Genomic DNA, 15,901 nt, shown 5'->3' on the forward strand with positions numbered 1-15,901 from the left:
TAGTGCACACCTTCACTTTTTTTCTCAAGAATTTACGCCTTATTTTTTTCTGTCTGTCAGGATAAGCAGGCACTGGAGCAGCAGCAGCTGTCTAACAGGCTTCAGATCTCCGCTCTGCAGTCCAAACTGGATGAGACGAGACACTGTTACCATGACAACACGCGTGACCCCACTCAGGAGCTTAGGGATGCCCTGGACACTGCTCAGCAGAGCCTCCAGAGCAAAGAGCAAGAGGTCTGTAAGATTTTATGCAAAGCTGGTGTAATGTAGCCAAGATGATTATGGCTGATAAGTGGTTTTTGACTTGCGCATTTGATTGTAGTGCTAACCTTTGGTACAAATGCGGACGAGTATTCAGATCCATGTTGCAATTACAGAATTTTGAAAATTTACATTTTATTTTTTTTCAATAAATAATGTCTTTCAGGCTGAGGTCCTGCTTGGTCAACTGGAGAATGTGCAGAGAGACTTGAACATCAAAGAGGTTGAACTAAAACACCTCACACTACAGCTGGAGCTACTGACCAATCAGAATGCAGCTCATGTTAATGAGCTCCAGGAACAGATCGCTGCACTGAAGGCAAGAGCTACTTCACACAAAATGATGTGTATTTCTCCTTCAGACGATTCGATATGTCTCAATCCGTAATAATGGAAATAGAATATTAATAAGTGTGATTAAGTAAATAAATTGTTTTCTCAATTTTGTTTCATTGGATTTGTTCCACTGTGGGTTTTTGTGGATGGCTTGAAGCAGGTGGTGAGAATGCAGCACGCTAACAAGAGAGTTAGAATTTTGGTTGGATCTGTGGTTGATGTAACAGAATCCGACTCTTGTATCGTTTTTTAGATTTGGACTGGTTAATCTTTAAACCCATGTTATCTATGTTATTAGATTATAATTGAAACTGGCATGTACAACTGTGCTTGCAGGAGACTGTGTCGGCACTCACTGTAGTCAAGGAGGAGAAAGAAGAACAAAGTGATGAGGAGGAAATGGAGGAAGAGACACTTCCCTCAGCACTACTCCAGGAGAAAAACCAGGAGATCGACCATCTCAACAATGAGATCCAAAGGCTTGAACAGGAGCTGGAGAATACCAGGGACAACAAGGTTGTTATAAAAACACACAATGCATGCAGACAGTGTGGGAATACATGTAGTTGATGAGACAGTGATGAAAACTTTAATTGTCTGCTTCTAATCTTTCTGAAAAAGGCTTTTGAGATTGAGCTTGAGGATCTACGCTCACAGGTGGAACATCTTCAGTCTGAAATCGCGAGAGTGCGTCAGGACAAAGAGGAAGAAGAGGAGCGCCTTCATGAGGTCATCAGCACGCTGCAGGCAGAACTCGCCACACTGGGCCCCAACCTACATGAAGTTAGCGACTCTCAGGATGGTGACAGCATCAATCCCTCGCCCGCTCCCAGTCCTGAACCTCACCACTACACTGTCCAGGAACAGGAGAGGAGGGGAGGGCCAAGCAGCCTGAAGCAAGAGCTCAGTCTGACTCACTCTGCATCCTCTCGATCCCTTCGATCTCGTCTCAAGGCTCTTCAGAGTCAGCTTGAGACTGCAGTGGCAGAGAAAGAGGGACTAGAGCGATTACTGCTCACCCAGGAGGAAGAGTATAGAGGACATGGTGAGGAGTTTGGGAAAAGGCTGAAAGCTGAGAGGGAGAAGACAGATGAGCTCCAAGGTCTCCTCACCCTCAAAGAAGCTGAGCTGGTGGAGATGAAAGAACAAGTAGAAGAGGAGAGCGACAAGAGGAAACTATCTGAGGAGGAGAGGGACAGTTTGAAATTTCAAGCTGAAGAGGTGAGCTCCCTGCACAAGGAGAAAGCCCACCTTAACACTCTGGTAACTGACCTCCAAAAGAAAGAACGGGAGATGGTGAGAGAGCTTGAGACTCTAAAAACAAAGGAGCAGGAAATTAAAATAGAAATGGAGGTTCTCAGAGAAACCAGTCTCACTCTTGAGAGACAAGTTCAGGAGGTAAGAGCCGAGGTGGTAGACATGGAGGAAGTGGTTGCTCTGGAAAGGGCAAAGATTAAAACACTTGAGACTGTGAAGGGAGAGCTTTCTGCCGAAAGTGAGGCACTGAGGAGGAGGGAGGGGCAACTCCAGGAGGAAATCGAAAGGCTTAGACAGGAGGCGACTTCAATGAGAGGCCTAATCCAGGACCTGACAGCTCAACTCAATGAAAAGGAAACCAGTCAAGAAGAGGCTCAAAAGGAGGTGCTGGTGAGTGTTGCTACTGTACAAAGTAAACCTGAATGTTTTTTCACTTTTAAAAACACAATCTAAAATGCTAATTTGAACCAGAACTCCAAACACAGGATATGCTGTCACTTTCAAATTGATTGATAGTTAGCAAAAAAGTACATCTAAGATGAGATTTAATCATTTATCTAGTTTCTAATCATGTCTGTGTGAACATATTACTTCAAATGCATGTGGTCAAAAAAATACTGACTGTGCCTTTAGACTGGTCAGGACACCCAGAACAAGATTGTGTTCCAGATTTGAAGAAGTCTGGGTTTTTCTTTGCAAAGTCACCCAGGCAACTCAGTGAACCTGCTTCAACAGGCCCCAGGTCCCAACAAGAAACACTTTTTTTTTTTTTTTGCTCACATGCAGCTGTGTTAGCGACTGCAGGCAAGACCACATCTGTTTATAGTTAGGAGCGTAATGACGTGTTACGGCACTGAGACAGCAGAATCTTGCACAGAGGAAGTGACATTAAAATGAGGAAGAAGGAGCAAAATCTTTGTTAGCTCTTGTTTTAAAAGCTGGTGCATGTTATTTTTCTTTACGATCTATCTTGGCGGGATGTGGTAAGGAGAAGTTGTGGTCTTTTTAAAGAAACTATGGAGGCTGAAATGCATCGGTTGTGCTGTTGCATTTCTTTCCATTCTGTCGAACATTGTTTGTACTGTTGTACTGTTGCACAGCTGGTTTTGACATTTAGTATGTCATAATGGTCACAGCATGTTAGAATGGTTTGTAATAGTAAAAGATGGCATCAAATTTCTAAGCTGGGAACAATGCATGTATGACATATGGTGCTCATTAAAATGCTGCTACATTGCAAAGCACTTAACTCCGTTCATCTTGCGCTCAAAAGTTTGTTAGAGAAAACTGAAAAGGAAATGGAAAAACATGCGGCGTGAATGCATATGCCAATCCAGGAAAGTAATTATTATGATACTTACTGCTAATATGGATGTTTTTCTTTTTATTCAGACACATGCTGAAGTGACCCTGGCTAAAGCAGACGCTGCCTTGAGACAGAAGGAGACTGAGCTCATCAGACTGAGAGCAGATCATCAGGCTCTGAGGGTGGAGCTGACTGCAGTGAAACAGGGTCTGTGTACCAGTACAGAAAGGGCTGAGAAACTACATGAGGAAGGACAGGTGAGAATATAAAACTGAACAGAAAATCAGATACAGTTCCTGCACCTCTGGGAGTTAATTCATTAGAATTAATTAAATTAGACCTATGTATTATAAACTTAGTAGATGAATTTTAATGTGTCCTTCTGTCTATCAGACCAAAGACCGTGCCCTTGTTGACCTGGATAATGATAACCAGCAGCTGAAGGCAGAGCTTCGAGGTTTACAGGAGGACCTGGCTCTACAGGAAGAGGAATTGGCCTATCAACAAAAAGAACTACAGCAACTCCGAGAGCACTGTCAACAACAGGACACACTTCATCATCAACAAGGATACGCACAGAAAGGTGAGGACTTAATGTGTCTTGAAACATGTACTCTGCTGTTAAATATTCAGGTTAAGTACTAATTGTGCACTGTTACCACATGATAGCGATGCTTCTTAGTACTCAGGTATTAAGGATTAAAAAATCCCCTTAATGACAATGGCATTGCAACAAAATATTGTTCTCATAATGACAATTTTTATTTTCTTCATTCAACAGATATTTCTCACAGAGCTTTTGAGGACATTGTGAGTGTCTCTCGTGATGAAGCCTCTCTGAGCTCTCCAGAGGTTTTAAGGAGACTCGAATGCTCCGAGGACAGAATCCCAGAACGGTTCCAAGCCTCTGTTCTCTGCTCTCGCCTGTCTGAGCTCAGTGCTCTGAACAGCACAGGCCTGGATCTGCCCCAGGTCAAGACATCTCCCAGGGTTGTGATGGAGCCTCCCCACTCTAGAACCATCACACCAGATCCAGCCACACAAAATACCCACTCCCCAGGCTCAGTGTCAGTCTCTGACAACTTCTCCATGCTTGACTCTCTGGATGCTGACAAAGTATGTTGTCTGACAATGGTTGCATATCCTATTTTTGGACATTCTGTAAGAAGTGTTTGGATTTTTATCTTGGTTCAGATGTGGTTTAATATTTGTAATTCTTATGTTCTTAGGTGCATGAGTTGGATGGACTTGACCTAACAACCCCTCCATCCCCAATTGGCTCAATCTCCTCCTTATCAGCACCAGAATGGGCCAGTGATGGATATGGAAGCAGTGAGTATTTCCACACTGAGCCTGATGCCTGTATAACTGTTACCTGAGAAGATTTTCAGTCCTCCCGGTCATGGTTTATCTAGAGGTGGTACATCAAGGCAACTAGACTTGTTTAAAATGAAAGCCTTTTGGATAAGATGTGAAATGTCCAGTTGCCTTGACTCATAGCACTTATAGATACTAACTAATTAAAGCAAGAAATATTCAACAAAGTATAAATAATACTCTGAACTAACCTGTTCATGGCACACAAAATGAAACCCATTGATTCCTCCTCAAGACAAATCTTTAAAAACTGAGAAAGAAGAATTCATACTTATGTTGTTGTTTAACTTTTTTTCTTAATGGGGGCAATACATTGTTGGTTTTGGTCGTTTAATGGAGATTGTCGACAGTAAAAGAAAAAAAAAAAAAGAATATAACCAGACTCATCTACTTAACTCTTCTGTTCTCCTCTTGTGCTTCAGATGTGAGTTCAGAGTTGGGTGCGAGGCTCAGAGTGGAGCTTGAACAGACTGAAAGACTGGATGCTCAGTTTGTTGAGTACCTCCGCTGCCGAGGGATGAACCCAACAGTTAACACAGATAGTGCTGCAGGCAGTATGAGCTACAGTGATGACCTGTTATCACCTGAGCTTCAGGTGGGCTTCATCTACACTTAAAAATGTTTATATTTATTTGACAGTAAGCCCTGAATTGTACTCAATTTCTTTCCCCATCTTTCTGCAGGGTCTGTTGAAGAAAGTATATCAAGAAAGCTGCAGAATTCTCACCTTGTCCCAACGGCGTGCCACTTCCTCCTCCCAGCCTCATGTCTCAGACTTAAAAGCCTTCTCACTGAGCCAAGCACAGCAGCATTGTGAAGATAGTTCCACCCTACTGGACAAATCATCCTCCAACCCCCCTATGAGCTGGCAGCAGGAGAAAAGGGCACTGCAGGAGACTGTGATTGCCCTCCGAGAGCTGCTCTGTCGAATGGCAGAGAGACATACACAAGTGAGTTTCTGTATCTTTTTAAATGAAGGCTTTAATATCATCTACTGAGGGGAAAATTTATTGCAAATGCTGTGCAGTGAAGTTTTTGTTAAAGTTTTGACATTTAATTGATTTCTTATCTGATAACTTCAGTGCTTTGGAATATCTGTGCTGATCTTCCATTTTTCTTCCTCAGACCGACTACAGAGGTGAAAATGACTGGCACAGAGATCAACTACACACTGATGGACAGGTTGAATCCCACCTAAAGGTGGAGCTGGAGGAGAGTCGGACACAACTGAAATGTGCTCATGACACTCAGCAAGAGCAAAATAACAAAATGCAATCACTCAGGTATACCTACATACTGTATAACAGCAACATTTTATGTCAGTAACAAGTCAACATCATATATAAAATGGAGCACACTGTGTATTATCCGCCATAAAAAAAATATTGATTGAGATCAGCATTGGCATAATTTTTAAAGTTATCAAGTAGATGCCACAAACAGATGCATTTTTTTTTAATGGGATAGCTGTATTTTCAATAACTTTGTATCTTATTTTATTAATTTGGATTAAATTTTAATTGGCTAGTTTTTATTTTTTGAGCTCATGTCTAGGAATATCAGTCACACAAACAGGCATTCATGTAATGCTGCCAAAAGTGGTGAAAAGTATAATTTTGCTTCTCCAGGCTTGCCATCGAAGAAGGTGAGGAAGCTTTGAGGAGGGAGCAAACCAGAGTCCAGGAGCTTCAACAACAACTAGAGCAGGAGCGAGCTCTTAGTGTCCGTAAAGAAAGAGAGGAAGAGGAAAGGAGAGAGGTAAGAGAAGAGAAAACCAGAGAACTTGGTTTATTAGTCATGCCCATAATATGGCTCTGCATAATGGCTGTGTTTATAAGATCAAACTATGTGAAGAATCCAAAGTGACTTCAGCTTTCCTTTTTTAAACTCTGAAAAATGACCCTCCTCTTCCCTGTCCAGGCTATGCAAGTATCCTCTGAGCAGCAGAGGTCAGAGGTCATGGCTCTGAAGGGTCAGGTAGAACAGGAGAAGGTGTCCTGCAGCAACCTCAGACGTGAGCTTCAGATTGAACAGTCTCGCAGTATGCTGCTGGAGAAACGGCTTGACGACACCCAGAAGGAGCTAGAAGATGAACGTCAACGTTCTGCCCACCAACAAGATCTCAACTTGACAGAAAAGACTCGTCTCGAGCGTCTCCTGACTGAGGCAGAATCTCGTTTGGGTGAGATTCACTCTAAACTCGCAGATGCTCACAGGAAGCTGGATGAAGAGAGAGACCGAAGCTCCAGGCAGGTGGATGAGCTCAGCCGCAGACATGAGGCCGATGCAGCCAGAGACAGGAAGTTTATCTCCGACATGCGTGTCCAGCTAGAGCAGGAGCGAAGCCAGGGGGAGGAACTGGCAGCTGTGACAGACAAACTGAGGGCCGAGCTACTGCAGAGCAGAAGGAAGTGGGAAGAGGAGGACAGAGCGAGGAGGGAGGAACTGCAGAGGGAGCAGGAGGCCGCCACTCGACATCGTGTAGCTATGGAGACCTTGAAGGAGCAGAAACAGGAAGCCAGCCGTGCTTTAGAGGTGGAGCGAGAGCGGTCCAAACGCCAAGGGGCGGAACTCGCAGAGCTGAAGGAGAGACTCCGACTGCTGAAGGACAAAGAGAGGGAGAGGGAGGAGCAGTGGGAGAGGGAGAGGAGGAAGGGGAGGCAGGAGCAGATGGAGAAGGAGATACGACAGGAGAGAGCCAATAACAAACTGGTAAGATATCATCAATTTAGTTTTTACACTTCTCTACTGTACTCACTTCTTTCTCAAATATAATGCACATATTTTAGATATATTTAAGATTTTGAAGTTTGAACACATGGAAGCACACCTCCTGATGACCATTTCTGACTTTAGTGCGAGTTGGAGTTGTTGAGGCAAAAGGACCAGCAGCGCATGCAGGAGCTCCAGCACACTCTGGCAGAGCTGGAAAGAGAGGAGAAAGAGATGGCTGCTCATAGGCTGTCTGGACGAACCACAGGACAGCAGCACAAGGCTGCATCTTCACAGCATCTCCAAAGCAGCTTCCAGGCTGACAGCACCCAGGCAGGCAGCTCACAACAAAACCAGCAGGTACACAAGTGGTTATTATTCTCACATGAACACTGCTGAAGGAGCTAATATTTGTAAGAGCAGTAATAATACTAGACACTCTTTAGTGAAGGTCCCTTTCTGATCTTTGACCTATTTGTCACTTAATTTGTGTTGAATTCATATAATGCTGGAAATGTTGTAAAAATGTAATTAAATTTAAACTTAAATGGACTCCTGCTTGGTTAAACGTAAAATAAAAAATCTATATTTATCACTGTAGATACCGTCCATGTCATCGTCATCATCATCATCATCCAGTCTGCTGGAGAGGTTGTTGAAGGAGAACTCAGAGTTGACGGAGCGGGTAACATCACTGAGTCAGGAGAGAGCCACTCTCAAACATCGACTCACCCTCCTGGAGCGGCAGCTGCGCCGCACAGAGAATGAGCTTGCCAAGATCACCACTGAAACTGAAAACAGACCCATCAATGATGTTACCAGCAACAGCAAGGTCAGTAGGAAATGCATGCACATACACACATTTGTTATGATATAAACAATCGCATAATAGTCATTTTTGGATCAGATTTCAGATTAGATTGATTTTTTCGAAATTAAGCACTGTAGTGTTTTCCTTTGTGTAGATATACTTTTTGGGCACCTCCAAATAGATTTACCCTCATCCTAAACACAGTGATGAAACAATTCCAACCTCTGTTCAATTGTTTGCAGATGCAGCGTTTGTATGAGCGTTACCTGCGCGCTGAGAGCTTCAGGAAAGCTCTGGTGTACCAGAAGCGTTACCTGCTGCTGTTGTTGGGAGGTTTCCAGGAGTGTGAGCAGGCCACACTGTGTCTCATCGCTCATATGGGGGCACGGCCCTCACTTCCACTCTCCTCCCAGCGCAGACCCCTCGGACGATTTAGGGCTGTTGTACGAGTGGTCATAGCAGTCTCAAGGTAGAGGCCACACCAGAATGTAAATGTTTTTTAAAAGGTACATTAGCTTTGTGTATGGATAAACCAAACCAACCCTATATTTATTTTTCTTACAGAATGAGGTTCCTCACCAAAAAATGGCAGAAAGCAATTAGAAGATTATCTTTATCTGGGACTGTCAATGGGCATGCTCCAGGTTAGTTTTGTGAACACAATTTAACATATCCATCGCTTGACCGTGTATATGAGTGGTTGGATTTTTAATCTTAATGTCTCTTACAGGACCTAAAGTTGAAGTTTTAAGGCAGCAAAAGCCAAGATCAAATTCTGACTCGCCCCCAAACAGAGACACGGTGTCAGCTCTTGTTCCACCCAGCAAATCGCCCTTCAGGTTGCATAACAGGTTTGGTCTCCTCTGCAGCAAAGAGTTTTTTAACTTCAGACTTCAATTGAAAAATTTAAGTTAAAGACCCTACAAATATTTAAGTTGAATTGAAGTAAATTTTCCTCTAATAAGATCTGTTCTTTCTTCAGGTCATACTCAAGCACCTCTCTTGCCTCGGGGCATTCAGGGGGAACGTCTCAGGACCCAGAGCTATCCCTGACAGATTATATCCACCATCTAGAGAAAGTCCAGCAACGGTTGGTGGGAGCCAGGCAAGGTGAGAAGCATGAAGTATAAGTTGGCTGAAACAGGTGAATTTTTGCACCAGAAATTGAGTTGAATGCACCACGGTGGAAGAAATAAAATCACTCTGGTGATGGAAATTTCAAGGCATCCTCCTTTAATACCAAATTAATAAACACAACGTGTTGGGTTCTGAGCACCTAATTAATATAAAGTGTGATATGTGTAGTCACAGGGTACTGGGTGTATGTTTTTATATCTTTTAGACACATGCCCCTTTCTTTGGTCACTCATTTTCCAGGATAAGTTCAGTACAAGACAGTACAAGTAATTCTAGGACAAATTATGATGTTGTGTTGGGCGACCTAACATTTCCTGGGAACATGTTATCAAATCCCACAAAACCTCTGTGCTCTATCATCTCCCAACCTAGTAGGCAAGACTCATTTAGCCGTGCCCCCTAAAGAGGAAAGGAGGATACAGTCAGCCTGTTCCCCTGATATGATTGGTTATCGGCAGCGCTGGCTGCAGGAGAACAGGACGTGGCTGTACCTGAGCTGCTTGTCGCCACTTTACCTGAATGGTCCAGGTGAGTGTGAGTGTAATATACTCACTCCACCAAATAATAAAGCAGCACAATGCTCTTCTCAGAATGGGTACTGACTTGTCAGCAGTCACTGAGTGCACTAGACTTTACACTGTGGTCTCAAACAAACACATCCTGCAGGTTTCTCACCCTCCTATAATTCATACCATGTTTAAGATCATTTTTGCTGATTAAACATATATAATGTTACTGATTTAAATTCTAAAGCATTTTGAGTGCATTTTGTTTCAGTACATGTCAGAATGACAGAAACATCAACTTTACATCATGGTTGGGACAACTGAGATTTGAGTAAGCTGTTGAGCAACATCGTATTCAGAAATTGTGTTATCAGAAATTTGAGCCTGAGACAAATGATAAAGCAGTCATGGACAATGCACAAAGGATAATGATAACATTAAGGTTTCTTACTACCTGTTTATTGGGTGATCAAATGTCAGAGCTTGCTATCAGCACATGAACATGCCAAACACGATCAAAATCACTTACTACGTACTATATTGTATAGTACCCCCTATCATTTTATTTTAGTGTCCAAACTATGAAAGTGTGGAATTTATCCATTATATAGAGTGAAAAATGGGATGTACACTATACACCTAGATGGATAAATAAGATAGTTATTTGCAATGACGGCTTAGCGCTGAAAAGTAAGCATGCTGTAGGTGTGATTTTCTTTACATGAAGGCTAAGTCATTTTAAGTGATATAGAAATATATGAAATAGAAAACTTCTAAATATTAGACAACAGTTCTACCTTAGCTCTTTTTAGTGTGATGGATTACATGTTTCAAGCTTGTTTCATTCATACTGACATTAACTCGAAACCAGTGGCTGTCTTGAATGTAGAGAAAAAAGGCATTCATAAATCTAAAAAAAAACTGGTATGCTCCGAAAAATTGTTGGCAGTACTGTGAAGTAGATGTGCATAATTCATAGTAAATGGACTGAAACGTACAGAAACAACGGTATAATACTATAATGAACCATGCCTAGTGTGTGAGGTGCAAAATGTGGCTTGTTAACCATCAGGCAGTAATAAAAACCTGCAGGACATTTATACTCAAAGACTGGAGTGTGACAGCCATGCTGACAATGGACAGTTTTTCATCTGTTTTCATTACGGCTGCATTTCTCATGTGTTTGACGGAACTGAATATTTCATCTGAAGATGATAAATGAGGTTCTGCTGACATACCTTTGCAATATTCACTGATGTGTTAAAATACTAGAGGATTGTTCATTTTGGCAGCAGAGCAGTAGTGGCAGATCATATAAATATTTCAAGTTTTTTTTATAATAATATAATAATAGGTGTTTTTGCACTGCAAAAAATTTGATTACCCAACCGTGCTTGTACATTAATTCTGTGTTTTTGTTTGTTTTTAAACAAATCAAATTTTTCAGCAAGCTGACAGTTGTCTTAATAAAAATCTTTGAATTCACTCAAAGAAATACAACGCAAACCATCAACAGTGGTTTTGTTTTGAACTGTATGATACCTTGGTTGCTATTTATGTAACTTACTTAAGTTTTGAGATAAAGGTTGTTTTTTGTTTGTGTCTTCTCAGGCTCGTCTGTTCTCCAGCCCGACCCAAAGTAGTCCACTGAAAGAATGAATGTCTCCTATCTGCATATCATTACAAAACTGTCCATGCCTTACATTTATGTAGATATTTGTAGAAAGTATTATCAGATTTGTTGAATTTTTTGATGACATGATTTTTTTTTTCTTTTTCTTTTTTTTAGTACATAAGTACATAAATTATTTTTTAAGATTTTCTATTGTAATTTTTCTATTCCCTACACCTCGGTATTTTGAAGGTCACTCTTGAGCTGTTGCAAAAACAGATGTTTTTGATTATTTTAAGTAGTGCTGTCTGTCATTTTTCTAATGTTTTATACCATTTTGTTGCTATGTAAATAAGGCTGATGTTCATGTGTCCAAATGTGCACTGGTTTTATACTGCAAATCTATGATGAACATAGTTAGTGAATATATTATTTCATAAAGGTGAACCCTATGTTTTTGTATTATCTATGTTTCTACCATAAAATTAATAAATATTTTAAATGTGTGATTACAAGCCAAACAGATCTGAGAACTATTTCTTATGGTAGCTCAGAATTTACATATATCCTGGATTATCTGTCGTTTTTGCACAATGGAAATTTTTCAAGAAAGAATTTGTATAAGATATTTGACTATCATGTGCTGTTTAATTTAATTTAATTAATAACGTTAAATGCAGGGTGGATGATTAAGCATTAAAATTAAATAACAAGAATAGAGTAATGGAACAGAACAATAAAAAAAATTTTTTAAAAAGGCATAGGCTCTACTAAAGCAGTCACAGGCAGATGAGATGCGTACAGGTTTTTCTTTCCATTTTACCATATTTTTCTTTTGCCTTAGTTCATTCTTGGCCTTTTCATACATGGCATGCTTAATAACTATTATTCTATCATAAAGTTACTGCTGGTAAGTTAGACCTCTATTTATTTCACTTGTAGTGAGATTTATGATTACTAAATTACTACGAACACCCAAGATTGAATTTACAAAATACATTTTATGAAACTAAGTCAGACTTTTAACTTATCAGAATGTATATTGTTAAAATTCAGAAATTAAATCAAAATTATGAGAATATGAGATCTAAATCTATAAATTTAAATCTTCGATCATAGATTTAATTTTTTTTTCTTTTTTGGTCTATTCTTTGAACAATTCAGAATCATAATGATGTTTATTAGCGAAGCATGTTTGTGCTTAAGAATTTGACTCTGGTGTCTCACACAATGTACCAATAATAATGTTCAGAAAGATTCATATGGATATACAGCAAAAACAAGCACAACCAAACTGATCTAATTGCAAATTTCATTAACTCCGGGACAATTAAACATTTACTCCTTATTTCTGTTTCTGAGAGTCAGTGAGATGTTGATCATTATTACATAACAGCTGATATCTGAGCTGCTCAGCACCAGCCAATGATATTTTGATCTGCCGCTGACGTTCTTTACCTTCTCGGTCAGGGGTTGGTTCGTTTATTTACTCCTCAAAAGCCGCTTGTGAGCGGTGTTCCAAATCTTGTTTCCAAACAGATGTACTGTAAGAGTCCGCCCACGCGCCTTTTCCGTCGACGTACAAAACGTTCGCACTACGTGAAACATCAACACGGTGTGACGCACATCCTTCGCGTTTCAGCACAGTGATGCTAACGCTTAGCTAAGGTAACGGTGGGCGGTCTGTGTCGTAGATCGTTGTTTGACTTCTTATCTGCGGTGAAATAGTCCTGGCCCACGTAGAAGACCTCGTTACAATTTTCTCGTATTTGTCTGGGATGTATGGATGGATAGTTGACGGAATCTCGTCGCTGTTTGAGCCCATTACGGGGCAAAACCCCACCGAGTGGCCCGGGAAAGGTAACGTTAGCCAGGAGGTACCCACGCGACCTGGCGTTAAAGCGGGAGCACAGCGGCAGGAGAGTCACGGCAGACCGGCTAAACGGAACTACCAGAGGTCGGTTGTTGAAGATAAAGGCTAATTTTAGTACTCTGTGTAATACCAGTTGTATTGTACATCCTAATATCCGCCTGGTTGGCTACTAATCAATCAACGGATATTGTAGCTAAGGTCGGAGGTTGGTGTCTGGAAGTCTCCTAAGTATTATTAATCAGCAACATAAAAAGTAATGTGATAATATATTCGTGTAAATATTGCCTTGTATTGTTGTCAAGGTGTTGTAGTATTGGAAAACTGCAATCTTTTAACGTTTATTTCCTGTGGTATGGGCAGTATTTTAGTTGTGATGGGCATGTTTGACAATTGTTTGATTGACGTCAACCGTCTTTTGACTATTTCCTCATATTTTATAGATCATTGTATTAGACTGACTTGTCAGATTAATCAATAATGAAAGTCCTGAGGTGTAGCCCTAATATTTTATCCATCCCATTTATATCAATGAGGGTAGACTAAATAGTAGAGAGACCACTCAGTATAATACAATACAGCTTTAAACTACATCATCCAAAATGACCATAAAATTGAATCAACACTTTTAAACAAAGATTAAAAAGATTAAACAAAGAATGAACATTATCACCTTGATAAAGATTTAATGTGATTTGATATCACATCACTGAGAAAATAATATTGAGATACAGTTGATATCATCCATCTCAAATCTTCTTTTTCTGTTACAGTGTTGATGTTGCAGACAATGTTTGCCAGAGTGACCCGGTAGAGGTGAAAAGACGCAAGCGAGGTTTGTTTGCAAAAGAAAACAAAACGTCTTGATATTTATTCTAAACATGTAGTCAAATGGAGAGGGTTGTTGATTTGTTGTGTCCTCTGTTTCAGATGTAGTCATCAGCTTTGTGAAGAAGACTGTGGCCGGGGTAGCAGGTCTGCTCAGGCTGCGAAACCCGCTGACCACCAGGCGTGAGAAGCCTAGATATTATGAAGAGACACAGGTTTGTGTGTCGACCTACCACCATCAAAAATGTGCATTTGGAATTTGATGGAAAACTAACAGTGGTGGAAGAAGTATTCAGATCCTTTAGAATATACCATTATTTCCACCAGTGGAAATTACTGTTTGATGAAACAGATGCACAGCTGCTGTGTTGAATGTCCAGTGGACTTTTTGTTTTGTAGATATCAATTGTCCTGTTTAGATTTGGTCAGAAATGCTTCCTGGGTGTGAACAATACTGAATAGAGGAGCATTACATGCAAAATGCACTGAGGACACATTTGGGAGTGTTACTGTATTTTTTTAGGTTGTGTGTCTGACTTTTTTGTTTTAAAGATCCACCTTCACACGTTTGTAGTTTGCATATACAAAAATAAACCTACAAAATGTGGATATAGTTGATTTGCCTATACTAAACAACCCAGTTTCAAAGGCTTTACTTGCAGCAAGATGTTCAGTAGCCTTTGAGTCCTCTCCTCTCTGTTCAGCAGTGACCAGATACCTAAATCTAACATCAAATTTGAACAGGGAAGAAATTGTGACAATGTGCGTAATTAAGTTCCATTTGAGACACATTCTGATAACATGAACTATAATGCATATTGAGTAGATCAAGACACAAAATTACTAGGTGTGAGCAAAGTCAGTGTAACCGTTACACTGTACTGGACACTGGACAACTTTTTTAACCAGTAGGGTTTGGACAAGAACATCAGAAAACAAGCACAACCTAGGTTTTCTTCATCTTTAATGACCTTGACCTTAATTTCCTCTGTGATTCAGCCTGTCACTCTGATGGGGATAGATGAGCTCCACACCTCATGGTTGAACAATACTGAATGGAGAATGGGTAAGTGGGGGCAGCTGTTACTGCAGGAAAATACTAAATTTGTCTCATCCACATTCTTTCCTGTGTAGTCCTGTCATCATAATCCCCGTCTTCATTCGGATGATTTTTTCTTTAATCCACAGATAAACCAGTGGGTGGAGTGAATGAGAGGAGTGGCAAAAATCCCTATCAGGGATCCTCACCTCCTTTAATGAGGAAATACAGGTAGGTGATCCAGTATTTGAGACTCTTTATTCCTACCCTACACCACTGCTGTTTTAACCTTTATGCATCCAGTTGTCTATGATTATATTTGTAGAGTTGTCTTATTTATCAGTGTTTGTTCATTAGTGTCATCTTTTGAGGATGCTCCCTTGCTAATGTACATAACCTTTTTGAATCCAGTGGGACAGCGCTCTCTGCAGGCCTCGTGGACAGGGGGAAGGACAGGGAGAGGAGAGGCTCCCTTCAGCTGTTGCCCTCTAGGTCTGTTCTGAGAGTAGGAACTGCTAACCCTGACCCAGCCTGCAATGGCTTTGGACACAGCCGCTGCTACAAGCCCAGTCTTACTGTGGAAGAGGTAAAATAATGTTTTGAGTTGTATTTACCAAGAGAAACACCTCATAATCACAGCTAAAGACTCATTCCCTAAAGACCAATCACCATTTGGCCTAGTCAGTGACGTGTTTGGGTTGTGCCTCTAGGCCATAAAGCAGAATAATAAGGAGCACTACAGGCGCTTGCTGGAGATGGTGACAGAAAAATACAGCAAAAGTCAACCACTTCCTTTCAACCAAACAAAACCGCAAGAGTGAGTATAACGATAAGTGTTGTTCTTTTTTT

General features: G+C 40.8%; 2 protein-coding genes across 4 annotated transcripts in view; both read left to right on the plus strand.

The window, feature by feature from the left end:
• Window positions 1-11,836, plus strand: part of pcnt (pericentrin) — a 35,387-nt gene extending 23,551 nt beyond the window's left edge. For all 3 annotated transcript variants that reach the window (XM_023399148.2, XM_087171957.1, XM_087171958.1), the window contains 20 exons: window positions 61-234; window positions 428-580; window positions 934-1,113; window positions 1,219-2,244; window positions 3,247-3,417; window positions 3,554-3,743; window positions 3,942-4,276; window positions 4,390-4,492; window positions 4,960-5,132; window positions 5,221-5,487; window positions 5,663-5,820; window positions 6,166-6,295; window positions 6,458-7,249; window positions 7,394-7,609; window positions 7,851-8,081; window positions 8,303-8,529; window positions 8,625-8,704; window positions 8,791-8,911; window positions 9,043-9,170; window positions 11,315-11,836. In XM_023399148.2, coding sequence (XP_023254916.1) covers window positions 61-234; window positions 428-580; window positions 934-1,113; window positions 1,219-2,244; window positions 3,247-3,417; window positions 3,554-3,743; window positions 3,942-4,276; window positions 4,390-4,492; window positions 4,960-5,132; window positions 5,221-5,487; window positions 5,663-5,820; window positions 6,166-6,295; window positions 6,458-7,249; window positions 7,394-7,609; window positions 7,851-8,081; window positions 8,303-8,529; window positions 8,625-8,704; window positions 8,791-8,911; window positions 9,043-9,170; window positions 11,315-11,346 — 4,887 coding nt within the window. In that variant the 3' untranslated portion in view covers window positions 11,347-11,836. The remainder of the gene's footprint in view (window positions 1-60; window positions 235-427; window positions 581-933; window positions 1,114-1,218; window positions 2,245-3,246; window positions 3,418-3,553; window positions 3,744-3,941; window positions 4,277-4,389; window positions 4,493-4,959; window positions 5,133-5,220; window positions 5,488-5,662; window positions 5,821-6,165; window positions 6,296-6,457; window positions 7,250-7,393; window positions 7,610-7,850; window positions 8,082-8,302; window positions 8,530-8,624; window positions 8,705-8,790; window positions 8,912-9,042; window positions 9,171-11,314) is intronic.
• Window positions 11,837-12,968: 1,132 nt separating this feature from the next.
• senp2 (SUMO specific peptidase 2) overlaps window positions 12,969-15,901 on the plus strand; it is a 6,364-nt gene continuing 3,431 nt past the window's right edge. The window contains exons 1-7 of the mRNA XM_023399153.2: window positions 12,969-13,272; window positions 13,959-14,020; window positions 14,116-14,228; window positions 15,013-15,079; window positions 15,202-15,283; window positions 15,464-15,638; window positions 15,763-15,869. Coding sequence (XP_023254921.1) covers window positions 13,094-13,272; window positions 13,959-14,020; window positions 14,116-14,228; window positions 15,013-15,079; window positions 15,202-15,283; window positions 15,464-15,638; window positions 15,763-15,869 — 785 coding nt within the window. The 5' untranslated portion in view covers window positions 12,969-13,093. The remainder of the gene's footprint in view (window positions 13,273-13,958; window positions 14,021-14,115; window positions 14,229-15,012; window positions 15,080-15,201; window positions 15,284-15,463; window positions 15,639-15,762; window positions 15,870-15,901) is intronic.

The sequence above is a fragment of the Seriola lalandi genome, unplaced genomic scaffold (assembly GCF_002814215.2).
Source record: "Seriola lalandi dorsalis isolate HSWRI2012SDOR001 ecotype SW California unplaced genomic scaffold, Sedor1 jcf7180002050658, whole genome shotgun sequence".
Taxonomy (NCBI): domain Eukaryota; kingdom Metazoa; phylum Chordata; class Actinopteri; order Carangiformes; family Carangidae; genus Seriola; species Seriola lalandi.